This window comes from Desmodus rotundus, chromosome 8, assembly GCF_022682495.2.
Source record: "Desmodus rotundus isolate HL8 chromosome 8, HLdesRot8A.1, whole genome shotgun sequence".
Taxonomy (NCBI): Eukaryota; Metazoa; Chordata; class Mammalia; order Chiroptera; family Phyllostomidae; genus Desmodus; species Desmodus rotundus.
Window position 1 is genome coordinate 127857779 of NC_071394.1, and position 27673 is coordinate 127885451.

General features: G+C 51.7%; 1 protein-coding gene across 3 annotated transcripts; it reads right to left on the reverse strand.

The window, feature by feature from the left end:
* Positions 1 to 6293: 6293 nt before the first annotated feature.
* On the reverse strand, positions 6294 to 27443 carry ZNF445 (zinc finger protein 445). Of its 3 annotated transcripts, XM_053929501.1 has the most exons (8): positions 27051 to 27253; positions 18957 to 19227; positions 15301 to 15859; positions 12970 to 13138; positions 12546 to 12622; positions 12137 to 12263; positions 11580 to 11690; positions 6294 to 10861 (listed from the first exon to the last, which is right to left on the reverse strand). In XM_053929501.1, the coding sequence occupies exons 3-8, from the start codon at positions 15727 to 15729 to the stop codon at positions 8730 to 8732; spliced, it is 3045 nt and encodes a 1014-aa protein (XP_053785476.1). In that variant the 5' UTR covers positions 15730 to 15859; positions 18957 to 19227; positions 27051 to 27253; the 3' UTR covers positions 6294 to 8729. The 3 variants fall into 3 exon arrangements, with proteins under 3 accessions (XP_053785476.1, XP_053785475.1, XP_024421711.2); XM_053929500.1 differs by lacking the exons at positions 18957 to 19227; positions 27051 to 27253 and adding an exon at positions 27329 to 27443; XM_024565943.3 differs by lacking the exon at positions 18957 to 19227.
* Between the last annotated feature and the right edge of the window lie 230 nt (positions 27444 to 27673).

Genomic DNA, 27673 nt, shown 5'->3' on the forward strand with positions numbered 1-27673 from the left:
AGCGGGAAGGTAGGCTGGGCCCACGGGGGCTCTTAGGACCCGGAGGGTCCTGGAGGGAAGTGCTCCGGTGTGGAGCTCTCGGAGCCTGGAAGCCCCGAGCACCTTCCCTGTACCTCGCCCTGCGCCTCTCCTCTGTCTGGCTGCTCCTGAGTTGTGTGCTTTTATATAAACCAGGGGTCTCGCCAGTAAAATGTTCGGAGTTCTGTGAGCCACTCTAGCAAATGTATGGAACCCAAGGAGGAGGGGGTGGGAACCTCTGACCTGTGGCTGGTAGGTCAGAAGCAGCCGGGGCTTGGGCTTGTTCTGTCTCAACCACCAAGTCTCCTCAGGCTCCAGCAGGGAACCGGACACACTGACATGCCACCAACACCAGAGCCGAATTTTCGACCCCTGAGTTCAGAGTAAAATGCCAAATAGGCTCTGAGGCAAAGGAAGTCTACAAAACGTCGTGTGTCCAAATCTAAGATTTATATTGAGTTTGGAAGCATTCGGGACACTTCTGTAAGAAAGTAGCAGAGCGCCTGCAGGCCGGCATCTAGGGTAGGCTGTTGCGTCCTCCCAGGGCACACAGGTGTGCAGGTGACAGGCCGCTCTGGCTCAGAAAGGCACTTAAGTGGCGTGACCGGGCAAATACTCTCCAGCTCAAAAGGAAAATCAGGTATTCCCAGGAAGGGCATGTCTCAGCTTGCAGGTGTAGGCCCAGAGGACAGAAGATGAAAGGTGGAGGCTAGTGGTGGCGGGCTGGTCCACGGGGGCCTAATGTTGACAGAGAGCCTCCTGGCGGTGAAGTGGTGACAGGGGTCGCGGAGACCAGCGAGGGGCTGCTGGCTGCAGCTTCAGCCAGCTGATGGTGGGTCAGTGTGGGTGGGAGGGAGTTTCTTGAGCCTCTGTATCTCAGTGAAGCCGTTGGAGGGAATGGAGAGTCAGCCTGCGGTTCAGGGGGGCTGGCGAGGCCCTGGAGGAGCCCGCTGAGCGCTCCCACGCTGTGATTCTCTTGGGGCTGCTCAAGAGGAGCTGCAGGTTCAGCTGCCGTCAGAGGTGGGTAGGTGACTTCTCCAGTTATCTCGTTTACCCAGAAAAACGTACTCTGAGGTTTCCTCCCCTGTTCAAAGTGACTCATAGACATCGCTACGAGAGAGAAGACAGACTGCACAGGGGCACCTTCAGTGGCTCCACCTACGCCGCCCGGGGAAGGGAGCCACCCCAGCCCCTGGGCTTCTGTAAACCACAGGCACTCAGGCTCTGTCAGGGGAACCCTTCCCGGATGCACCAGAAGTCTTTCCAGAAGCACTGGCCAGGGGTGGGGGTAGGGGCTGAGTTGGTTTGAGCATCGTCTGGATATGCCAAGGTTGCGGGTTTGATCCCTGGTTAGGGCACATACAAAAAAACAACCAAGGAGCCCTGACTGGTGTGGCTCAGTGGATTGGGTGCCTGTCTGTGAACCAAAAGGTCATTGCTGGTTCAATTCCCAGTCAGGCCACATTCTTGGGTTGCAGGCCAGGTCCCCAGTGGGGGTTATGTGAGAGGCAACCACACATTAATGTTTCTCTCCCTTTGTCCCTCCCTTCCCCTCTCTCTAAAAATAGAATCTTTAAAAAAAAAAAAACAAGGAATGCATAAATAGGTGGAACAACAAATTGATGTGCCTCCCTCTCTCTCTCTACCCCCTTCCTTTCTCCCTTAAAAAAAATCAATGAATCCATTTTTAAAAAATTCTTCCCAGGACCAGGCACAAGCCTAACTGAAGGCTCCAGATGAATTTTAAGGTCTTAATGTCTTTTCAAATTTTTGAACCCTAGCAACCTGGCCTTTGTTGTGTAAAGCGCCTCTCCTGCACAGCCCCACCTACCCCCTCCAGGCGGGTCCCTGCCAGACAGCCCTTCCCCTCCCCAGGGCTTTCCCTGCTCCCCAGGGGGCATCTGCTCTTTCTAGGGCGTACTTTACACCTGGAGCTAAATCTGGAGAGAGAGAGAGAGAGAGTGTGTGTGTGTGTGTGTGTGTGTGTACTAACAATTTCATGGAACACGGATGGTTATGTGCAACATTTTCTATGCAATTTTCCATGCAATTCAATTCTATATCCATTAAGCAAATGGTGGTTGCCACTCCTTAAACTCATTTTGTAAAGGAAGCAACAATGATTAATGACCTACAGTAGGTGGAGAAACCCTTTCTTAGGTGAAGAGGAGAATGGAGAATGCCGGATCTTCTTACAAAAAGAAAATCGATCTTGTAAATTTTACAATACATGACCGGGTGCGGCCAGCAGTATGGCCCCCAGAGAAGGCCGTGCCCTCACCCTTGGAAGCTGGGACTGTGTTTCATCTCACGGCAAAGGCACCTTGCAGATGTGCTTAAAATCACAGATCTTCGACTAGGGACACTAGCCTGCATTAGCCGGTGCCCCAATCTAAGCGCCTGAGCCCTGGAAACAGAGAGCGTTCTCTGGCTCGGGTCCACAGGACACCGCAGAAGGGATGAGAGAGGTTCTTTCGAAGTGTGAGGAGGCCTCTGCTGCCATTGCTGGGGACAACGGCAGGGGCCAAGGGCAAGCCGGGAGAAGGAAATACATTGCCCACCGTCCGTTGGTGGTCCACAAGGTCATGGGGAAGTCAGCACACCCTCCAGGGATGCCCATAATCGCGGTGGCTGCTAGCAAGGGCACGGCGGGTTCAAAAGGCGGCCAGGAGTTGGGGGAGGGAAAAGTATGAAGAGTTTGAAGCTCACCTGTCTGCAAGGTCTAGGGTGGGGAGGTCATTGGAGGGAGCTTCACAGAGGAGTAGGGGCCTTGGGGCGGGGGCGGCCCCTAGCAACCTGGCCTTTGTTGTGTAAAGCGCCTCTCCTGCACAGCCCCACCTACCCCCTCCAGGCGGGTCCCTGCCAGACAGCCCTTCCCCTCCCCAAGGCTTTCTCTGCTCCCCAGGGGGGCGTCTGCTCTTTCTAGGGTGTAAACTTCGAACTAGGGGCACGCCCTCCTCCAGCGTAGCTCGTCCACTGTCCGCGCCGTGGACGCCGGGGACTCTCGGGGGAGGAATATCTCTCGGACCCACTCCCCGCCTAGCCACCTCGGTCCCTCTGCGGACCCAGCAGCTGCCGGGGGTCACAAGGCTCTGGCCCATCGTGCTGACAGGAGTTGGAAAGGCCGTCCTCTTGGACCGGCCCCGGGTCATCCAATGAGTCTGTTCTCCTCACCCGTCCGGTGCTGCCCACCAGAGGTGGGGCGGCGGGTACCACTACGGACTCTTAGGTGATGAGGAGTCTCCGCTACGCCCCCTACCGTTCACCCAGCAGCCTGCCCCCTGCAAATTTCTGCCACTGGCACCTGTGGCCTTGAAGCTCCCAGGGGCTGCTGTGGGCCTGTGCCCAGCACAAGGCCACTGTGGAGGACAGAGCAAAGCCCTCTGCCCCGCCCTCCGTGGCTCCGCTCGGCCCTCCTCGCTACTTGTCTAGGTCCCTCCCCCAGCATCTTCATCTCTGTCCACAGGACCACAGGTCCCAGAGAATGGAAGGTACCGCATCCCACCTGACCCTGGAAATTCAGCTGGCCGTGTCACCAGGCTCTTGAGAAGTGTGCTCTGAGGGCTTTGTCTTTCCCCACCTGAAAACTCGAGGGATGATGACGGGCCTTTGACAAGCTCCAAAGTCACACGGGCACCAGTCTATGACTCACTGCGACATCCCCGGGGTCTCCCACCCAAGAGGCCGCCTCTTTCGGACCAGGCGCCTGCTCCACTCGCTCTGACGCTAACACCCTCGCCTGCCTTTCTGCCTGGCTCAGGGTCGGGGTCGGGAACACCAACAGTCTCGTGGAAAACGGCTTTTTTATGCCCAGATTAGTAGTTTCCTTTCGGTCATTAAGTTGTTCTGTTAACTCAGTACTTTGGGTGTGCTCTTAAATTGTTTCGTTAGTGACTTGGATAGCTCCTAATTTTATTTGTTCATGTTTTGAAGTAATACGCTAGGAGTAAATTCACAGTTAACATAGAGACCGCTTCTGAAAATTTTAAATTTTTCCCAGAAGTTCAAGTTCACACGACTAAAGTAACTGCCCCCACCCTGACATGCTGACGGGCACACGCCAAGACCTGCTTCCTTATACTGGCAGGGAAGGTAATTTTGCCCACTCATTGCTTTGGCAGAGCCACTGTGACAGCCAGTGGTAGGCACTGTGATTGGCCAGGGACTTTGGTGTCATAAAGGCCAGGGGATGTTGCCAGAGAACAAAAGGAGAGGACACCGACGGCCCTCTGCACTCCTCCTCGTGCTTCTTCCCTTCACATCCTTCCCCCCTCAATCCACTGAGCATGGCCTTGGAGCACACGCCCTTCCCACAGCTGCTCCCTCAGACCCACCTTCCCCACCCAGCGTCAAACCTCAAACCCTACCCTAACCCAGAAGGCAAGGGCTGCCAGAGCTCGCCGGGCAGGGTCATCACTTCATGCCTATAAAAGAAACAGAACCCGTAAATTCATAGGGCACGGGGAATGGACCACTTGGAGACGCCCAGTGGGTTTCTTACTGAAAATTAATGTGATAGATTACGCCTCTCGTGTTCCTGGAAAAGCTGGTGTCTGAGCAAAGCTGGGCCCCCATGGGGCAGGGGTTGGCTTGTTCTTTGAAGCCCACCAACCGTGTTTCCTGGAACCTGCATGCTGGGGGAGAGGGTGGATGGAGAACCCTCCTAGGTTTTCACCTCTCCTTTAGATGTGGACAAGTCAGTGGGAGTCAAGCAACAGGGCTCTCCCTCCGTTTGTGTGGGAACATGAAGTCCCAGCACACACCCCCACCCACACGGAAGAGATGTCCTCCGCGCCACCTGCTGCTGCTCTCCAGAGCCTGAAACGAGCGCCCTTCTACGGGTGCCTGCGATGGGTTGCAAATCTGCCCTGGGCACCTCTGGGGAGTGCTGATAGTGCTGCCATCCAGGGACAGAAGAGGACGCCTCTGATGCTGGAGAGGTGTGACAATGAGTTTCATGTCTACTCGCCTGGGCCAGAAACCCCCTTGGGAGCTGCCTGTTCTGTTTTTTTTTTCTGGGTGGGTGTTTTTGGATTAATGTTTAAACTGGTGGACTGTGAGTAAAGCACGCCGTTCTGCATAATCTGGATAAGCCTCATCCAGTCAGCGGAAGGCCTGAACAGAACAAAAAGACTGGCCCTCCCCAGAAAAAGACGCCTCCCCGACAGTCTTCAGACTGGAGCAGAGGCTCTCCCGAGCCTCCAGCCTGCAGGCCCACCCTGCAGGTTTTGCCATAATCACGAACCAGTTCCTTAAAATGAATTTCTATATGGACACATACGCTCTATTGAGTCTGCTCTGGAGAATGCCAGTACAAGGAGGAAGAGGAGCCTCTCCCTGTCCCGTTGTGTGTGGGCAATGCTTCCTGTCCCCAAGGCTCCTACACTGCGGCAGGGCCACTGCTTCTGGTAGCAGCAGTTGAATCTGGCTTGCAGACTGGCCAACTGGGGCCCTCCCCGAGTGGACACTAGCACCGGCCCGGCGGTGCCCTCCTCCTCACAGGTCTGCGTCTGCAGGGGTTCGCTTCCCACTTCTTACCTTTCAACAATGCTAACCCCTTCTATTCCTGCTTCATAGCTTGCACTGTAGAGGTGGGGAGAATACTCTTTCACCACCCAAACTAGTTCAGATGTCGAGACCAAGGACATCACACACATCAAGAGGTTACGGAAAAGTGAATTATTCCCATAACCAGGCTCTCCATGGAGGGGACAGGCACCCGCACCAGTTGGTTTACCTTGATTGAAAGGAGGGGTGAGCAGGTCTGGTTTTTACTGAAGTTAAGGGCAGGGGTTGCATAAACCCCCCTTCTGGAGCTGAGGAGCAGCACCTGGCTTTCTATCGGCTTGCCCAGGTGTAAGGAACAGGGCTCTAGAGTTAACCAAAGTTACCAATGGTCAAACATCAAAAATGAGGTCAGACTCTTACTATACAGCTCACCCAGGGCTGGGGTGGCAGCTGCTTCTCGCAGTCACTACCACCCCAACACCTTTGTATTTCCTTCTGGCCTTTTACTTACATATAACAAACAATTCTTTACAGACTTTTTGTTAAAATAATCACTATGGTTTCTGGCCCCTGGCAAGAACCTGTCCTCACCTCCTGAACAAAGCAGGATGAATGAATGAATGAATGCCACCTCCATCCACAGAGCCCATCTTGAGTCTGTGGCTTCTGGCTTTCCTGGTTACTATCAGGCCAGGAGGAATGAAGGAAAGAGAACTTACAACTTCCCATGAGCTGCACATTTTGGAGATCCCATGTCGACACGTGGGGAACACCATGTCTAAGTCACACGGCCTGCCGTCTAGACCGATCAGCCCAGCTTCGCCACTCCTTTCCCCAGAGCGGTTCACATCGCTCCCGATTTCTGCAGGGGGGAGCCTGAAGCCTAGAGAGATTGTGACTCATTCTAAGTCACATCACATGCAGAGCAGAGCCAGGATTCCTATAAAATCAGACAGCAGAGCCCATGCTTTAAAAAGGTTTTATTTTTAAGTATTTAAAGCAAACAGTTAAAAAAAAAAAAACAACCCACTGCACAATGCTGTTAAATCAACATGCCGAACCGTCTGCATCTATTTCAGAAAAGAACTATCACAGAACTGCAGCCTCTGGGTGCCCACCCCGACTTCATCAGCAGCCCCTCCCTGGGAGGGCAGAGTGGGACTTTCACTCGTCACTCTAATACGTGACTTTACACTCTGACGTCGTGTGATCTGAATCCACAGGAAATACATTATTGCGCCGAACAGCAACGACACGGTTTACTCTATGCCAACAACGCTCACATGCCAGCCACTAGTCTAATCACTGTACATTACCTCATTAGCCATCCTCCACCCCCGTGAGGCTGGCACTTGAAGTTCATTTTAGAGAAAAAGAGAAACACAAGGAATGTAACGGACCCACGGATGCACGGTGTTGAACTTCACAGAAATGGTATTTGTATGTAACTTCTCCCACTTTCTCAGCACCATTTTTGATTGATCTGTGAAAGATGGAACTCTAGGTCTTTCATATTCACTTCTTCAAGTAGCAAAAACGGCCCACTTCTCTGTTCATGGAAAATGAAGCTTTTCCCAACCTTGCAATCTCAACAACACTGCAACGGACAACAGTGCAATGCAGTCTTACACGCATCTCCTTCTCCATGTGGAGTTATTCTGTCGTCTGTCCAGCAGAATCACTGGGTCCTACAGTGCACACAACTTCCAATCATGGCTCAGCTAAACTAAAGTCAGCTCTGTAGTCTTTCACAGAGGCAACTGTGTGCACAACCTCCTGTGTGGCAACCAGGTAAACAAGCGCTGGACCCTGGCCTCGCTCTGACTGCAGTGGGAGATGAAACGTTCGCAAACCCAGACAACACAGGTACCGGGAGAGGTAGGGCCGGGGAGAGGGCCTAGCAAGAAGAGGCTCAGGGAATGCAGGGCCAGCAGGGACAGACTGGGGCCTTGGGCGGGAGGCTGCAGGGGGAGGGAGACAGGACAAGGCAGCCTGCAGAGAGGAGAGCAGAGCTGCCGCGCTGGCAGAACATTCTGACGCCTGGCAGGGTGGGGAGTCCACTCACGGAAACTGGCAGCAGGGATAACTGCACACAAAATTTTCAGCTCTTATCATTTTACCAAGTCCTTGGGTGTGTGGTTGACTCTTGTACAAGGTACCTTGCATTCAGAGCTCATCACTCTTCAACTCAAACTGTCCAAGAGCACCCGACGCTCACAAGGCTTGGCCCTGTGGCTCCCTGGGCCCCTCTCCCCCAGCTGGCTCGGTTCGCCCCACCCTGGCGCAGAAGCCTCCTGTCACTCCCTGAGGTCACCAGGCAAGAGCCCACCTCCTGTGCCTGGTTCCAACACCTACAGGGCTCCCGCCATGACTTCCCTCAGGTCTTTGCTCCAATTACACCTTCTCGGTTGAGGCCCTTCCTGACCAGCCCATTTTAAATCACAACCCAGCCCACTCTCTCCCTCTCCTCTGGTTCATGTGTCCCCAACACACACACCAACCAAATGCTCTATGTATCTCATGTTTATTGCCTGTAATGATCCAAGACCACAGATTTTGTTCTCCGTCCTGGTCCTGCTGGGTCTCTGGCACGTGGGGAGCTCAGCACATCGCTGCCCGTGCACGCCTGCAGCATGGAGTGGTGATGAGGCACAGGGCACTCCCTTCCCCAGGGGAGGAAGCCCGGACCCGGCTCCCCTCCATACGCTGCCCAGGGCAGACATCCAAAGCTGCTGTGCGGGATGAGGCTACAGGCAGAACTCCCCAGGAGGTGCCTGGGCCACCTGGAGGAGTTCGAGCTGCTGCTGCTTACGAGGTCAAACAACAGGCCCCGTGACCACAGGTCAGACTCAGGGAACGTAGGACCCCATCAGCCCCTCCCCAGCAGCCACAGCCCACCACGCCTCAGACACTGTGTCAAACGAAAGGGCTGTGGTCTCCCTGGTAGAGTTAGGGAAGAAGACCCGGCTGGGGGAGCTCCAGCGGGCCAGTGAACAAAGGCCACTCCCGAAGGCCCGAGTCTCCAGAAGGCCACCAAGGAGAATCTCACTGCCCAGTGGGTAGGATGGTGGCCACCCCGAGTTTTGGAACCCTCAGGAGGCGCTGTGACTCACTTCCGAAACAGGAGGGGCTGGGCGCCTGGGAAGGTCGTGCCTGCACCACATACAACTGCGGCTTCTCCAGCAGGGTAGCCAAGCCCCCCACTAGTCACCGATGTGCCCTTTCATGTGCCGAGCCAAGTTGGAAGACCACCTGAAGGTCTTCCCACACTCCGTGCATTTGAAGGGCCTCTCTCGTGTGTGAAATCTCTTGTGGCTGATGAGCTGGGAGGTCTTACTGAAAGTCTTCCCACATGTGCTACACTTGTGATTCTTCTTCCCCGCAGGCACATCCTGGAGTCCGGCGGGCCTGGCGCTCCTGTCACATGCCTCCTCCCGGGCTTCCAGGGGCATCTTCCCACTCGGCTTCAATTCCGGCGCAGCCACCCCCGTGTCCCGGGAGGGCGGCGCCGCCCTGGTGTGTTTTCTCTGGTGGATGCAGAGGGTGTGTCTGCCGATGAAATCCTTCCCGCACCACTGGCACTTGAAGGGCTTCTCCTTGGTGTGGACCCTCTGGTGGTTCACGAGGCGGTAGTTCCGGTCATAGGACTTCTCGCACAGGTCGCACTTGTAGCGCTTCTCCCCGCTGTGGATCCCCTTGTGATCCAGGAGGCTCCTTTTGCGGGTGAAGGTCTTCCCGCACTCCTGGCACCAGAAAGGCTTCTCGCCAGTGAGGACCTGAGGCTGCAGGTCCGGGGTGCCGCCGCTCTCCTGGTACACGAACAGCTTGCCCAGAGAGTGACTCCTCTGGTGGCGGGACAGGTTGGAGCTCCAGCGGAACGTCTTCCCGCACTCCCTGCATTTGTACGGCTTCTCACGCGTGTGCACCCGCTGGTGGATGAGGAGGAACGAGTGGTTGCGGAAGGCTTTGCTGCAGTGGCTGCACTTGAAGCGCTCCTCGGTGGCTGGGCCACCCGCGGGGCCCGGGAGCCCTCCATTGGGGCTGCGGGCGGGCCTGGCCTCGGCTTTTCTCTTCAGGGCGTGCTGCTTCTTGTGGACGAGAAAGGCCGCCCGGTGGGCGAACTCTTTGGCGCACTCACCGCACCGGTAGGGCTCCCGGCCCGTGTGCACTCGCTGGTGGTTGAGGAGCGACTTCTTCCCCGGGAAGGCTTTCCCACACTGCTGGCACAGGAAGGCCGCCTCCACCGCGGCGGTGGCGCTCTGGGGCTGGCTGCAGCCCGGGGGCTCCCGGAGGTGGTCTCCGCGTTTGTCTTGATTGCAGAACTTGTCTTCCTGGTGCATCCTCTTATGGCGAGAGAAGTTGGACCTCCACCGAAAGGTTTTCCTGCATTTGGTACACTTGTAGGGTTTCTCCTGGGTATGGATCCTCTGATGCTGAAGGATATACGACTTACAGTGGAAGGACTTCCGACACTGGCTGCAGTCGAAGAGACTGTCCCCACTCTGGTCCTGCAAATGATCCAACCTCGAGCCGTACGGGCGAACTTCCTTGCACTGGGTAGATTCCAGAAATTTCTGGTTCGCGTGGGTCTCCTGGTGCAGATGGTAGGCAAACATGCGCTGGAAGGCCTTGTCACACAAGCCGCACTTGTAAGGTTTCAGCCCAGTGTGAATCCTCTCGTGGCGCGCGCGGTTCGAGCTCCACCTGAAAGCTTTCCCACACACGCGACACTTAAACGGCTTCTCCTGAGTGTGGAGCCTCTGGTGGTGCGCAAGGTGCGAGCGGTGACTGAAGGTCCGGCCACAGTCACCGCACTTGTACAGCGCCCCCGCCACGTGCAGACTCCGCTGGTGGCAGGAGCTCGCGAAGTCTTTCCCGTGCGCATCCTTGGCGGTCCCCTTCAGCGCAGCATGGAGTCTCTGACGCAGACCGAACCCGCCGATCAGGCGCCGGAGGCCCCTGCCGTACTCCTTGCGGTCGTGGTGGTACGCGCTGCCCCGGAAGTGGCGGCCGCAGCCGTGCTTCAGGGCTCGCTTTCTTCTGGGAACTCGCAAATACACCACGTGTTTGAGACCAAGGCCACTGCCGCCTCCTGGTTCCCCCGATTCTTCTTCTTTCTTGAGACTTAAGCTGGTCTCTCTTTTCTTAACGCTCACTGGCATGGGATCGCCACAAGGCTCCTGCAGGCTGCTCTCCGGCTCTGAAGGCTCTCCGAGCCCTGTTTCCTCCGACACCCTCATCACACGGCATCCTGATGACATGGCCGAGGTTTCTGCTTCTTCCAAAGGCTCGTGGTTTAAGATGAGCTTGTTTGTTTTCATCTGGAGCTCACCTCCTGACACAAAACACAAGAGAATGCACTCTTTTCCCATCCCTGCAGCTGCCGAAAGCACCAAGGGACAAAAAGGTGCCATGAGCGTAGGTGGTGTGGCTTCTGCCTGACTGCCGACACCTTCACAGAACAGTCAGCGACACGGCAAAGTGCGGAAGGGTGTCCCGGATGGCAGAGAAGGGGGAGGAGAAGCAAGAAGGGCACAGCAGCTATAAGTCACATGCAGTGACAAAAGAAAAAGGGTGGAGAGGCCAGTGTGGTGCTTTAGTGCCAGAGAGGGGAGAGGAACCACAGCACGAGACAGAGCCGGGCTGGGGCTCCAAGGAGGCCGGACTGATGGGACTGGAGAAGGGGAACGAGAGTGGAAGGAGGGCTCCTGAGAGCAGGAAGGAGCAGGCAGTGGGGATTCAACGGGAGTGCAGCACGGCGCTGAGGAGCCTCAATAGATGGAAAGAGGAGGCACAGTGCGGCCCTCCCATTGGCAAGACTGTTACTGAAAGGGCGTCTGGGGAAGGGGCAGGGCCAGAAACGAATGTCTAATTAACAGGTCAGTCTGGAGGGGAGAAGCCCAGGGCCCACCACTCCTTGGACACACCAACAAGGATCTTCCTTCCAGCCGACTGTGGAGCGAGCCCCCCATGATTTACCGGGTACGAAAGACCGTGGAAAGAGAAGACCAGATGCCGGGGGAGCGGGGTCTGGCAGGTTCTCTAGAACTCACCTGCAGGGGCAGCACCTGGATCGTCCTTAGGCTGAGCTCCCTGGACATTCAGGCCCCATGGCTCCCTTGTCTCCAGCCAGGAGATCAGTGCAGGCTTGATGAGCGGCCCCACTGCAGGAGAGGGTGGGGGAGGGGGGTTGGCACAAGACGGCAGATGAGTCACACGGAAGCCCTCCCCAGGGCCCTTTGAGGTTTGGTAAGGAGGAGGGAAGAAGGCCAGGGAAGTGGGGCAGGGGGTGGGGGGAGGCTAGGGCAGGAGGCCCAGACAGCCACTCCCCACAACCCTGAGCAGTGACGAGCGAGGCTGAGAGGAGTCACCCCGAAAGGATCACTAGGCTTCTCTGCAGGTGGGAACCACATGACAACTCCCTCAGTCAAACCTGCTGACACATTTTAGATGCCCAAATGGACTAGGAACTTGACACATGGGACTTTTCATCTTTACAACCACCCAGCATGCCGGCACTCTCTTCCCCATCTCAGCCCGGGTCACCATAACGAAAGCTGAGGAGGCAGGAACAAAGGTGGGCAGGGGCATGGGGCCAGCAAGGCCTTACCCAGAGAAGCCAGGTTGCTGTAGTTCTCCAGCATCACATCCCTGTACAGGTTCCTCTGAGCAGGGGCCAGCCACCCCCACTCATCCTGGGAGAAGGTCACCTCCACATCCTTGAAAGTCAGAGCCTCCTGAAAAAACACAGCCCCGTACTTGCAGCCAGCCCACAGGAGCCCAGGAGGAGGCAGGGGGAGGGGTGGGTGCTCTGAGTGCAGGAAGCATCTGGCACAGGTGAAAGAGAAGGCCGTCACACAGCAGAAGGGCGCTGGGCCTGCAGGGGACAGTCTGGTCTCTGGGACATGGGTCTCTGGATGTGGTCACTGGACAGAGACGCAGGACACGGGGAAGCTGCAGCTACTCCATCAGGTAGCAACGCTGGGACGGGACAAAGGACTGTAGGTCTAGTGGCTCACCTGAGGCTGGGCTGTCCCCCCATTTTCTGGGCACCCCTCTCTCTGGGGAAGGGCAGGCACCTGGGCAGCAGGAGGATCTGAAGAAGAAAGAACTATGAGAAAGGGCATCCCACTGCTTGGTACCCCACTGCAAAGCCCCTCTGCCCCCCAGAGTGCCCTCCTGGGCCCACAAGCAGGAATGGCCTGCGATAAACACCCAGTTCATACTTCCCCAGCGTTTGCTGGGGGCCGGAGAGTGAGGGGTGGGGGCACAACAGGAGGAGGGGCCAGGCGGACATGGGTCACAGAAGAGGAGGGAAAGACACAGAGTTAAGGGCCAGGACGGGCAAGGGGTCTTGGGAGAGGACAGACAGTGCAACGACGGCACCACAGGAATCTGGGAGGGTGGCACAAAGCTGGGGTCTCGGAGCCAGGCAGTGAGTACCGGGTTGCCCAGGCAGGAAGTCACGCACTCCTGTTTCAGAGGGAGGCTCCAGGTGGTCCCCCAGAGTAGGGCTGCTCCTGAGAGGTGGCGCAGAGGGCCATGCCTGCGTGGCTTGCAGGGCTCCTGTGCCCATCCAGTGCACATCTGGGCTCTGGGCAGGGGCTGGGTCCTGGCAAGAAGAAAATGCAAGAGGATCCCTTGGGAATCAGAAAGCAACTCAGAGGGGGAAAAGCCACGCCTTTTATTACCTATAGGCAGAGGGGAGGAGAGAGGAAAGCCCAGGAAGGACCCCTCACCTCTCAGCCTCCCTGAGCTCTAGTGTGGGCCATGGGGGTGAGCAGTACAGCTCGACATCAGAAAGTACCTGGCAAGTGGTCAGGCCTCAGGTGCTGCAGTGACATCCACCCCACTAGCCCTCAGCCCCTACCCCTGGCCTGGAACTCAGAAATGAAAGACATTTACTCCTGAGTTTGGCAGAGATGCAGATGGACAATGTCTACCAAGCTCTACGCCCTTACATGCAAAGCGACCCCAGAGGCAGCACAGCTCCCAGGCCGTACCCTGACTGGAGCAGTAACATAGACGGAGAGGCAAAGCCAGCAAAGGTCAGCCACGGACTACAGGAAAAACATGTCAGGTGCAAAAAAATGGCAGTGCCCCTGAAAGAGAAGGAGGTACTCTGCTCTGGGCCTTCAAACAGAGCTGGTGTCGGAGACAAGGCTACCCTGATGTAAAAAACGAGCACAGGCAACTACAGCCAGGGAACATCGAGCTCCCCGGTCTGGGGGCCACAGCGTTCCCCACTCAAACAGGTGCTGGCGTGGCTGAGGCCACGAGGCACCTGCTACCAAGCTACGGACCAACGACTCCTTTTGCTCATGATGATCCCCTGTTCCTCCCAAACCTGCCAAAGGGAGGAGACAGAGACACGACCGCAGAAGCACAGCCAGGCGAGTCTGAGGCTCCACTTTCCCGCACGCTGGTTTCTCACGTCCTGGTCCTTTGGAGGAACCACAGGGTGATTCTGTAACTTCAGGTGCATCCTCAGCCTTTCGGTTCTGAGAGGCTTTCTTCCAGCCTGGTTTTCGTTTTCTCAATTCTAACTAACTTTCACCCAGGTGGGCCTTTCTGAACATTTGGTAACATTTCCATGCATTTTAAACCCTTACATCTAGATCTAAATGTGGTGACTACAACCAAGCCACAATTTTATACCTGTGTACCTTATCTCTTTTAATAAATCACGTTTAGGTCCTTTCAATCTCGTTATTAAAATTATAATAACTGCTCTTTTAGGTTTTTATAAATAGTACCCAATGATAAGCAAAGAGGTTTTCTTCCCTAAACAGTCACCCCTCGTATTGATTTATCACCATTTACAGATTGTAGACCATGTTCAGAAGTGTTATCTGATTGACTTAATTCTATATTAAATGTGGGGAGAGTATGTCAAGTGTGCTTCAGAAATCTTAAAAATAACTTTTATTTGTGCATGAATCATATCTGTAGAGTCACATATTTTCAGAGAAATAACAGTTTTAAAGAAGCCTACACAGATGATAAATGTGGTCTTAAAGAAAACCTCCAGAGACGCGGGAAGCACTGAGCAGCTCGCCCGTGGGCGAGGGAGCGGCAGGGTGCCCGTGACCAACCTGCTGCTCTCCTGCCGGCACTGGGGCTGGCAGCTCCGTTCGCAGCACCTAGGCCAAGGCCAAGGGTGTGATAGGCACTCAAACACATACCGAATGGTTTCTCACTGTTAGATCAGTTTTGCATTTTCTTTTCAATAAACTGAGGAGGCTCTGAAAGGGACAAGAACGTAGGCGAGAACACTGAGGTCGTGGGAGGAAGTCTCATCCCTCACGGAACAAATGCTCAAAAGGCTTACTGAGAAAAAAGCAAAATGGTACTAGATTGTTCTTCCAGGTCTTAACATGTACAAAGAAGCCACAGGCCCAGACTCTAACCCTCCCCCTTACGAGCAAGAGACATCACCGACTTTACAGGCTAGCATCAACTCCCAGTAGACAACATGCGCCGTGGACTCGGCACACTCTTAGTCACTGTGTCCAAACGTGTTGCTGTTATTTATGGATACTGGTGGGCCCTCCTCCTGTAGCTGATTGTCCTCTGGGAAGGTGGGAAGGGCTGCCTGCTAAAAGGCCCTCGGCTTAGGGCCTAGTGCTCAGCTACTCGGGTGTCACGGGAATGGGAAGGGAAGGCTTCCCCTACATTCCTCCACGCTGAAGGCTCAGAGGCCAAGCCCACCCCAGACGAGCGGGCCCTTGGCAGGCGGAGTTCACCGGGCACTGCACACTTGCCCACACTCACCAACCATGGTGTCCCATTGGAGTCTCTCTGCAGTTCTTCCAGCAGGGCGGCAGCCTCCCCGCCACTCTCGGGGTGATGCAGCTGCACCCAGGCCCGGAGCTCGCAGGGCAGGATGCTCAGGAACTGCTCCAGCACCAGCAGCTCCAAGATCTGCTCCTTGGAGAGAACGTCGGGCCTCAGCCACCAGCGGCAGAGCTCCCGGAGCCGGCTCAGGGTCTCGAGGGGCCCGGAAGACTCGTGGTAGCGAAGCTGTCTGAAAAGCTGGCGGAACAGCTCCTGGCCAGGACGGTTGAGTGTCTGGGGCCTAGCAGCCTGCACCGAAATGTAGCCTTCATCCTCCTCTTCTTTCTTTATCACCTGAAGGCGCGCTCGCTCCCTGGAAGCCTGGGCTTGAGCTGGGTGGACAGCGTACCACCTGCCTGGAGGCATTGCTGCTCCTCAGGCTCCACCCAGCAGGGCGCAAACCAAGCCTGTGGTAGTTGAGTCGCTGCTGGAGCCCCGAGAGTACCTTTTCAGCACCTTGATGGACAGTGCCACTTGCCAGGACATCAGACGTCACCTGCAAGAGACAAATGACGAATATTAGTGTTCCGGGGGCGGGGGGGGGGGGGGGTGGAGGTTGTGAGGATGATGGTGGAGCCTGTCCCTGTTAGTTCAGACCATCTCTGGATGTGTGACAAGAAGGCACGTGACTACCCGCCCAGTGCTGCCGGCCAGTATCCAGTAGGGCTAGGTTGTCACGTTTTTGGGGTAAGCTGAGAAAGTGCCCCAGAATGCAGTAAAATACGCCCAGGGCTTTATTCGTGTACATACACGTAAAGAGAGATCTCAAGGCAACAGCCTAACAACCTTCCACCTTAAAACACTGGGAAAAGAGCAAACTGAACTGCAAGCACACAGAAGGAGAAAAATAATCTAGAAGAGACTGGAAATCAATGAAAAAGAGATTAAAAAAGTGAAAAAACAATGAAATAAAAAGTTGATTCATTGAAACAAAACTGATAAATCTTTAGCTAGTGTGACAAAGGGAAAAAAAGACCCAAATTACGTAAATCAGAAATGAAAGAGGAAATATATTACTGACTTTACAGAAGTTATTTAAAATATTTTCACAAGTATTTTTTCATACTCCAATTTTTTTAAATATATTTTATTGATTATGCTATTACAATTGTCCTGATTTTTCCTTTGCCCCCCTTCACCCAGCATCCCCAACTCCCTCAGGCAATCCCTCCACCACTGTTCATGTCCATGGGTCATGTGTGTAGGTTCTTTGGCTACTCCATTTCCTATACTATACTTTACAACCCCACGGCTATTCTGTAACTACCTGTTTATACTTTCTTAAAGAGATTTTATTTATTTACATGTAGAGAAAAGGGAAGGGAGGGAGAAAGAGAGGGAGAGAAACAACATGTGGTTGGTTACCTCTCATACCCCCCGAAATGGGGACCTGGCCTGCAACCCAGGCTACTTGTACTTCTTAATCACCTCACCTCTTCACCTATTCCCCCGCAGTCCCCTCCCATCTGGCAACCATCAAAACACTCCGTATCCATGATTCTGTCTCTGTTCTTGTTTCCCTAGTTTGTTTTTAAGGTTTAATTATTAACATATATATATTTTTTGCCATTTTATTTTCATAGTTGTGATCTTCTTTTTCTTAAGTCCCCTTTGATGAACTCCTTTAGTTTTTTCTTGTCTGGGAAGCTCCTTATTCTGCCCTTCGATTCTAAATGATAGCTTTGCTGAGTAGAGCAATCTCGGCCGTAGGTCCCTGCTTTTCGTGACTTTGAATATTTCTTGCCAGTCCCTTCTAGCCTGTAAAGTTCGGTTGAGAAATCAGCCAACAGTCTATGGGAACTCCCCTGTAGGTACCTAACTGCTTGTCTCTTGGTGCTTTTAAGATTCTCTCTTTAACTTGTGACATTTTAATTACGATGTGTTTTGGAGTGAGCCTCTTTGCATCCATCTCGTTTGGGACTCTGTGCTTACTGGACTTGCATGTCTATTTGCTTCACCAAATTGTGGAATTTTTCTTTCACTGTTTCTTCAAACAGATTTCCAATTTCTCGCTCTTTCTCTTCTCCTTCAGGCACCCCAATGATGCGAATGTTGGACCTCTCGAAGTTGTCCCGGAGGCTGCTTATACTGTCCTAATTTTTTTTTGGATTTTTTTCTTCTTCTTGTTCTGATTGGTTGTTTTTTGCTTCCTTATGTTCCAAATCACAGATTTGATTCTCGGCTTCATACACTCTACTGTTGTTTCCCTGTAAACTGTTCTTTATTTCAGTTACTGTACCCTTTGTTTCTGACTGGGTATTTTTCATGCTGCTGAGGTCCTCACTAAGTTCCTTGAGCATTCTTATAACCAGTGTTTTGAACTCTGCATCTGATAGATTGCTTATCTCCATTTCATTCAGTTTTCTGGAGTTTTGATCTGTTCTTTCATTTGGGCCATGTTTCTTTGTCTCCTTCTTTTGGCAGCCTCCCTGTGTTTGCTTATATGTATTAAGTACAGCTGCTCTGACTCCGGGTCTTGGTAGTATGGCTGGATGTAGTGGGTGTCCCATAGGGTCCAGTAGCACAGCCTCCCCTATCACCCAAGCTGGGTACACGAGGTATGCCCTTCATGTGGGCTGAGTACACCCTCCTCTTGTAGTTGCGCCTTGGTTGCTGTTGGCAGATCAATGGGAGGGATTTACCCAGGCTAGTCAGCTGCAAGGACTGGCTGTGACCACTGACCACCAACCTCCGCCCTCCATGGAGGATCAGCTGTGCAGGGACAGGGTGGTGGTGCTCTGATGTGGTCCGCAGCTGTCCACTGGGTGTGCTGGCCCTGGGGTTTCCCAGGTGGTACATGCCAAAGTCAGCCCCGAACTGTGTTTTTCCCAGGGCACCCTGCCTGAGCTATAAAGCAATCTGAGATGGCTACTACTTGTGCTGGGCTTGGAGATACCCAGGCAAAGCCAAGCTGTGAATCTAGGCTGGCTGTTGCTAGTGCAGGGACCAGGGCTCACTGAAGCCAACTGTTATTTGTTTGATAGAATTTAGGAAGTTTGTGCTGTGGCTCAGTGGATTGGGTGCTGGCTTGTGAACCAAAGGGTCACTGGTTCAATTCCCAGTCTAGGGTACATGCCTGGGTTGTGGGCCAGGTCCCCAGTAGGGGGCGCATGAGAGACAACCACACATTGATATTTCTCTCCCTCTCTTTCTCCCTCCCTTCCCCTCTCTAAAAATAAGTAGTAAGTAAGATCTTTAAAAAAAAAAAGCATGAGCCAAGACCAGCCATTCATATGGAAAAGCAGCGTCAGTGGGCCCATAAGTTGGGTAAGGCAGTCTCTGGGGATCTCAAAGGCAGGCCAAACAGTGTTAGCCAGGTTGATGGAGTCTCAGATACGGCACCAGCTTTCAGTTCTGTGAAGGAAGGGTTTAGCAAAGGGACAATGGCCTCTGCTCACCATGATGCCAGACACTTCAGTTTCTCCCTGTATGCCACTGGTGCCTTTCAAGCTGCCACCCTGCTACCCTGGTGCTAGAGGTCCAAAGGAATGAGTCTCAGTAGGTGAGACCATGTGTGGGTTCTTTAAGAGGAACTGCTTGTGGCTCCAGCAGTTTCTGCTACCAACTCAGTCCCCGAAGTTGTGGGGACTTACCTTCCTGGCACTGGAACTCTGGGCTGAGGGTCCTGGTATGGGGCTGGGACTCCTCGCTCCTGAGATATCCCTCCTGAATTTTTTTATCCATGCCATGTGGGTGTGGGACCAGCCCTTTCCACACCTGCGCCTCCCATCAGTCTGGATGGATGTGGTTTCTTTAATTCCGCAGTTGTCAGACTTCCACTCAACTTCTGACAGTTCTGAGTGATGGCTGTTCTACGTGTAGTTGTAATTTTTATGTGATAGAACTTCACACCCACTAGGATGGCTAGAATCAGAAAGCCAGAAAATAACATGTTGGTAAGACTAGGGAAATACTGGAACCCTCGTATACTGCTAATGGGCATGTAAACTGGTGCAGCCATTTTGTAAATCAGGCTGCCAATTCTGCGTAAGTTAAACGCACAGTTACTACTTACAATTCCGTATCTATATACATATGTATCTCACAGTGAAATTAAAATAGATATCCACAGAAAAACCTGTACACAAATGTTCGCAGCGGCAGCATTTATGAAAGTCAAAAGGAGGAAACAACCCAAGTGTTCATCAAAGACTTCAAACGTATCCGCATACAGCCCCTCACACACTGGTGCTCTCTTCAAGTTAAAAAGAAATGTTTGCCCTGGCTGCTGTGGCTCAGTGGACTGAGTGCAGGCTGCGAACCAAAGGGCCACCCGTTCAGTTCCCATTCAGGGCACATGCCTGGGTTACAGGCCTGGTCCCCAGTAGGGGGCATGCAAAAGGCAACCACACATTGATGTTTTTCTCCCTCTCTTTCTCTCTCCCTTCCCCTCTCTCTAAAAATAAATAAATAAAATCTTAAAAAAAAAAGAGTCTACTAGAACCATAGATTATCTCCTTTTTGGTATACATTCTTAGCAATCTAGGAATAAAGGGAAACTCTCCAACCTGAGATGAGAAGAAAAACCCAAGAAATTTACAGCAAATGTAACACTAAACAGTGAAGAGATCAAAAGCCTTGCAATTAAAATCAGGAATAGTCAGACAATGTAATCCTAGCTTACACAACTAAATAATAAAAAAGAAATATTCAGAGAACTGTTGGAAAAGAAGTAAGGGTCAAAGCTAATATTACTCATGAATTAGATATGAACATCCACCTAAAAAAATCTAAGAGAATCAACTGAAAAACTAATATGAGAGGTCTCTGAGTAGGCTGAATATACAATCAATGTATAATCAATAACTTGCCAATACACAGCAAAGACCAATGAGAAAAAGAAGCAACACAGCAGCAGCAGCAAAAACCATAAAAATACCCAGAAATAAAGCCAATAAAAACGTATAAGACCTTAACATTAGACCGGCACAAGACGAAACAGATCTGAGTAAGTCTTTCTTAAGTACGAAAAGACTCGTATTTTCAAGATGTCAATTCTTCCTAAACTAACACGAGAAGTCTACAAATGCCAGCAAAACCCCGATAGAACTTTTCTTCTGACTAGGTAAGCATATCCTACAATCCACACAGATGACCAAAAGACCAACAATAGGCAAGACTATTTTTTTAAAGGTGGCAAGATTTGTTCCACCAGTTAATACGGCTTATATAAAAAATACAGAAGTAAAACAATGAGTATTATTGAAGGAACACACAACTAGCAGATGAAAAGGACGGTACAGAATCCTACCGAAGTCTCAAACGCAAGCATAGATCTGGCATGTGACAGAGGCAGCATTGTAAGACAGTGGGAAAGAATAGCTAAGTCGGTGACAGGCATACAGACAACCGGCAAGGCAAAGAAAAGTCAAAGTAAGGTAACATGAAAAATGAATTACACTTAAACACTTCAAAATGAGAGAGAGAGAACGAACCCTGGGATAAGCAAGGATTTCTAAGAGAAAAAAAGGAAAAGGATAGTACATGACTACATCAGTATTTAAAAACCTCTTGACCAAAAAAGAACAAAAGCATAGATCACTGTTAAAAGTTTAAATGTATACGGTCACCAGGAAGGATAGTTTGACAGTATCACATTACGCAGGCCCCAGGAATTTCACTTCTAAGACTCCCCCTGGAAAAACACTGGCAGAGGTATACCGACATTTACATAGGCGTTCCTTAGAGTTCTCTTTAGGGTAACACGACATTGGAGATAACCTACTTGTCCATCAACACAGCTAAACTTCCTAGGATGAATACTGTACAACAGTTAAAACGGTAGGTCCTCCTGGGCCCTTACACATCACAGTTTCGCCGTTCCCTGGATGGTCAGGGTGTGCGACCAAGGTTCAAAAGCAGATAAGGGTCACCCACAGAAGAGACCAGAGCCTGACACTAAGTTGCTGAGACAGAAAACAAACACACCAGGCTCCAGGGGCACAGCATTTACTTCCAGGAAGAGAGGAGAGAGACTGCACGAGATTCAGCCCCTCGAAATCCGCTGGTCCCTGAGACAGCAGATCCACCTCGCGGCCCCTGTGGTGCGGGTGGTGCGGATTCCGGCAGCACTTCCTGTTGGCCTGGAAAGACCTGGACCCCCTGCAGGTGGGGGCGGACACTCAGAAAGCAGGGCTGGGCCTGGGGCCACTGACAAGGCACGCAGGCACAACAAAGGGGATGTGTGAAGCACCCAACACGGAAAGACAGTCCCTCTCAAGGGTAGTCCCAGCGCAGCCTGTGGGAGCTCTTGGTCTGTCTGCAGGGAATGCCTCGCTCAAGGCCAGTCCTTGAAGCTGCGTCCGACTGCCTCTGCCAACAATAACCACCACCTGCTAGGTTCAAAAGAACTCCCTAGATACAACTGTACAAAAAAGCTCAAACCATACGTGTGTGTATGTTTGATGGACACAGAAGTTCTCAAAGGAATTCAATGTGGCCTGGAAGGATTCACAAAAACTGACTGAAGGGGTAGAGGCTGGGAATAGTAGTTAAAGCAGATTTTACTTTATCTGTAGTAATTTATATTTATTCATTTTTTTATCCTCACTCAAGGACATGCTTATTGATTTTAGAGAGAGGGGAATGGAAGAAGAGACAGAGAAACATCAGTTGCCTCCCACATGCACCCCAACAGGGACCAAACCCGCAACCAGGCATGCACCCTGACTGGGAATTGAACCGGCAACCTTTCAGTTTACAGAACAACGCTCCAACCAACTGAGCCACACTGACCAGGGCAGTAGTAAAATGATTTTTTTAACACGAAATTTATGTTCTAGGTCTCTCCTTTCTTTTTTTATTCAAGTGCACATAGAAAATGTGGAATGCAAATATACCAAAATGTTAGAAGTGCTACCCCTGCGTGTTATTTTTCCTCATATTTTATATTTGTCATTTTCTTTATATTTTTGTCATTTCCAAGTTTCCTAAAATAAAAATTAAAGTAAAAGGCAAGTTTTAGAAATTACAGTTATGGTCCCTGGCCAGTGTGGCTCAGTGGATTGAGTGCTGGCCTGCAAACTGAAGGGTCACCAGTTGGATTCCCGGTCAGGACACATGCCTGGGTTGCGGGCAGGGTCCCTGGTTGGGGATGCATGAGAGGCAACCCTATCTCTCACACATTGACGTTTCTCTCCCTTTCTTTCTCCCTCCCTTCCGCTCTAAGTATAAATAAATATTTTTTTTAAAGGAAGAAATAAAAAGATGTTAAAGCAAAAATCTGCAGAGAAGTGTGAGATGGATAAGCAGGCACCTGCACCAAAGTGCGCAAGTCTCAGATGAGAGTCATCCGCCTGTAACCGTGGCGCCCTCCACCCCTCACCCCTGGGAAGCAAACATAAAGAATCCGCTACCCTTACCCATGGTACAAAACAAAAGCCGTCCTGTTCTACATTCGGTATAAAACGAAAGGTGGCCTTTGTGCCCTGGACTCAGCAAGTGCTGCCAGGACCCACCAGGGAGAGATGACTGCACCTGCGACAGGAAGAAGGCTCGCCCAGAAAGCAGCCCACCAGCCAGCCACCAGGAGACACTTTGGTGCTTCAGGGGAGAACTACATTAAGGGTTCTGGGTGGGAGAAAAGCAGCCTTGTCCTGATAAAAAGGGGGCGGGGTAGGAAGTATTCAGAGAAAAGCAAAGGAAAATGAGAAGGATGATGGGGTAAAGGGCTACAAACAGAGACACCCCCCAACAAAAGCAGGCAGAAGAGGAAAGGGTGCTTCTGGGGTGAGAGGGGCCAGCTCCAACCCCGCTGAGCACCAGCAGCACAGACAGGAAGCAGGCACACTGCTCAGAAGGAAGCGGGAATCAGAGGAAGGAGGAGACTGACTTTCCCAGCCAAACTTACAGGACAGACTAGAGAGAGCAAGAAAACTGAAGAATGAAAAGACCCAGAGTGATGCTAAAGGTGAGGAGAAACCTGGCAGTGAGGCTGAAGACAATATATTTTGAAGAAATGCAACCAACAAGAAATGTACATGGTAATGACAGGTCTCAGGAAACTGAGACCCACAGTGAAACTAGCACCAAAAATAAGCTCCAAACTGTCCTGTTCTGAGCAGCTGCAGAAAGGTCAGTGAAGTAAGTATCTGTTGACCAAAAGACTGACAAACAGGAAGGGGAGGGTGACCACCTGATGATGTGGCAAAGGACTTCAAAGAAAGGGGCAGCCCACCCTCTACAACTGTGAACTTGGATAAAACTAAGGACAAAAGGCCCAGGAGTGGGCTTTTCAAACTCTGAATGAAAGACCCAGAGCGCAGGAAAGAGATGGGAGCCACTGAACTTGTCCAGTTAAGTTCAGGTATCCTGATGTGACAGGGTCCCCTCAAGTCCCAACCAGCTGTGGAAGACAGGAGAAAAGCTTCGTTCATTAACGTGCTGAGATTCTACCACAAACGTGAGCCCACAAACGGGAAACTACGTGAGCTGGATGGGGTCTCATCTCTGCGAGAGTAGCACTTAACCCAGCGGTCTTCCAGCCTTTCTGGCACCAGGGACCGGTTTCACTACAATTATTCCACTGACCTGGGGGCGAGAGGGATGGTTTGGGGATGATTCAAGAGCATTACAGTCAAGTATGCTTCCTGCTGTGCGGCCCAGTTCCTAACAGGCCCGGATGGGTGCTGGTCCAGCCTCGAGGTTGAGGACCCCGCCTGAACCCACTCTCACTCCCACCATGAAAATAAATGCTCTGAAAAGAACAGGGAAATTTCCAAACAATATCTGGCCATTTCTCAGAGGCACTTTCTTCTTTTTGTCACCTTTTCCCCTCAACTCACACCCAATGTAATTTTGTTTGTTTTCCTTTCAAAATCCTCATTAAAAAGTCTCTTATTCTCATGGTTTTCCTACCAGTGTAAAGGTACATGGGTTGATCCCATACACGGATAATAAGCAAACAAGTTCCTCAGTGATCGCCACTAAAGAAACATTTCCCTTCCAGCACATATTTAAAATGGTAAAATACAATTACACAAAAATCTCAATTAAGAAAGGAGCGTAAGCCCTGGCTGGTGTGGCTCAGTGGATTGAGCGGGGCCTGAGAACCAAGGGGTCGCCAGTTCAATTCCCAGTCAGGAACTTGCTTGGGTTATGGGCCAGGTCCCCAGTTGGGGGCGCACAAGAGACAACCACACATTGATGTTTTTCTCTCTCTCTTTCTCCCTTCCCCTCTCTCTGGAAAAAGATAAATGAAATCATTAAAAAAGAAAAAGGAAAGAAAAGAAAGAAAGAAAGGAGCTTAAACCTAGTGCCCAAAAGTTGACACCTAAATACCATTCTCCAGTAAACAGAACCAGGGCCCCCAGAAAAGTGGTTGATTCCAGGGCGGGTACAGAAGACACAAGAGGAGCAGTTTCTGAGGTCAGAAAGTCAGGGAAAGACACGAAAAGGGATGGGGGCACTTCACGGGGACACAAGCCAACCTGAAAGAGCTCCCAATGGCCAAAGCTAGAATAACTTAGGCAACAACATAAACAACAGCGGCACGGCACTGTAAGCCAAAGGAAAAACCACACATCCAACATCACACCCTGATAGACCTAATCGAACAAATAAGCAAAGGGTGGGGGGTTGGGAGGCACAACTCTTCCTCACAAAGAATTCCAGTTAATCAGCGTAGATGGAATGACAGAAATGCAAGTCACCGTTCAACACTGCCCTGCCGCGGGCCAGATCCACCAAAGAATGCTAACTGATCGGTGAGAGTCAGGGGGAAACAGGATATCCCTAGGCGAAGTCTCCAACTATCTTCCCCAAAACACTTCACCAATTACAAAGGCAAGGACACTGTCTGTACAGCGTGACACCCGGCAGACTCCACGGGATAAGGTCAATGTCACCAGTGATGAGACTCAACATCATTCTCAATCCAAACAGGAGAGAACACACAAAAAACCAAACGGTGGTCCCTCTGAAACTGCAAATACGAAATACTTCTAAGTGTCGACGTCACGGAAACCAAGGAAGACGGGGGAACTGGCACAGATGGGAGGAGCGGAAGGAGACGTGACAATTAGGGACATGAGGGACTCTAGACAGAGTGCTGGCACGCAAGGGTCAACAGTCAGACACTGACGAACTCTGCTGAAAGCCCGCGGTTTCATCAATCACACTGAGCCACCGCTAATGTCTCAGGCTTGGTGACTGCACTGGGTTGTACAATACGTTAACCTAAGGCAAACTGGGGAACGGGGATAAGGGAGCTCTGTTCAGTTCTGCAACCCTCTGTTAAGTCTACAGCTACTCAAAATGGAAGAAGTTTTGAGTTCTTACTGTGTTTTTCTGATTTCCATCTTAGATATTTAGGATTTACTTGGCAATGGAGGACATTAAATGCAATGAATTCTTATCTTTAACTGAGACTCATTCTTTCATTAGGAAATATCTAATGAGCAACCACTACGTATGAGGCACGAGGGCCACAGCAGCGAACACGGCAGACAGAAAGCCCTGCCTGGAGGACCTAGTGGGAGCACAGACAGGAGATAAATAAAACATATAGTACGTTAGACGGTGACAGGTGTTGTGCTGTGTAATAAAACGAGGGACTGCGTTCAGACTGTTCCCAATACACAAACACTGCAGGCGGCCAGGTAAGGTAGGTTGCGTTCCCTGCACTTCAGGCACTTGCTCGAGCTCGCCCGCGACCGCAGGGCATCTAGGACTGCTTGCACACTGCTACTTCCTGGACACCAGGAACCACAGAAAGCTTAGTATTTTTGATGCTTTCGCTAGTTCCTCTTTTAAGTCCGTATTGAAGTTCATCTTCAAAACATTCCCATCTTTTCAACCTACAGGAAGGATTACTTTTTAAACCAAAATTTGTCTAATACCTTCAGCATTAACATAACATGTAAGAGCAGCTTCACCGGTCAGTCCCTGAAAGCATACACACACACACGTGTGTATTAACGGATGGAAATTCCCTGAAATCTTTCATCAAAAAAAAAAAAAAACAGGTAGAAACACTCCCTGACGTTTCCTTTTAAAGTAACCAACTAATGTTAATGAGTCTTCACTTTTGAACTACACTTTGAAACCCAGTATTCTTTCCGAGCTACCAGTCCTAACTTTGGAAGGAAACCATTCTTGGTTCTGTAACCCTCTGCAAATGAGAAGCGGGACAGAGGTGTCAGATGAGAGATGTACCTCATGTTTAACAAACTGCATTTCACATGCTACTCCTACATTCTGAAAACAACCAACCTCATAACCAAGGTTTTTCTATTTTTCTCCACAAACGGCACTTGTTGAGCATTTACAGCCTCGTGCAATAGGTACAATGGGAAAGAAACAGCAAACAAATGTTTCCTTTTAATTATACTTGGAAATAGGTTTCAGTGGTATCATAATGCCACCACCAAAATTAACCAGCATTCCGCAAGCTGAAGATACTATAATATTCCAGTAAGCAACAGTATGAATGTACTTAATACCACTGAATCATACACTTTACAATGGTTAAAATAGTAAATTTTTATGTAGCATACGGTAAATGTTATATGTATATTCCATCACAGCATTGTTTTACCACAATACGTTTTATAAGCAATGCTATGATCCCACTTCCTAATATATAGGCATATAAGTTTGCATTATTATGCGTAAATTTTAAAACAGCAGGAAGCCTCCCGAAGAAAACATCGGCAGATTGCGGCTACTTTTACTTTTCTTACACTCACCTGGGTCACCTAATCGTCCGTAATGAGTACGCTTTGTTTGCATAATTGGGAGAACACGGAAACCATTACTCCAAATTCTCTCCTCCAAGCGCCCGGGGCGGCGGGCGACGCGCTCCCAGATCCTCCCGCAGCGCGGTTGGGACCGGATCCCGCGCCGGCCCACCCCGCCCCCGGCCTGGGCCGCCTCCCCGCGCCGCGCAGGCCCCGGCGCTCCCACCCTCCCGCACCCGCGCGGCACAGCGGGCCCGGACGCGCCCCGCGCCCAACCGGCCACTCACCGACTCTCGCGCCGCCTCCTCCAGGCCCTCCGGCCGCTCGCACACCCCGCGCGGGTCTGCTGCCAAGCGCGTCGCGCACGCGCGCCGCTGCCCCGGGCCTCGGCGGCCTCTCTAGGAAACTGGGAGGGCCGACGTCTCGGCTTCTCCCGCGTTCGAGGGCAGTGCGGGCCCGCCTCTGAGCCAAAAGGGGCTCACCCCCAGCGCACCCCACCTCCCGCACAGGACCTGCCCGCGCCCCTCCGATGCGCATTCGGGCCCCACAGCTCTATCAGCCTTGGCCTGTGTTCCCACTTCCCTCCCAAAGCGTGTGCAGGACTGCCCTCGCCTCCCACCGACCCACCACCC

Coding starts and splice junctions, on each gene's coding strand:
- ZNF445 (XM_053929500.1), bottom strand. CDS start 15,729: ATGCCTCCAGGCAGGTGGTACGCTGTCCACCCAGCTCAAGCCCAGGCT. Junction 13,139..15,300: donor CCAATGGGACACCATGGTTG/GTGAGTGTGGGC, acceptor TCTTCTTGCCAG/GACCCAGCCCCTGCCCAGAG. Junction 12,623..12,969: donor CTTCCTGCCTGGGCAACCCG/GTACTCACTGCC, acceptor TTTCTTCTTCAG/ATCCTCCTGCTGCCCAGGTG.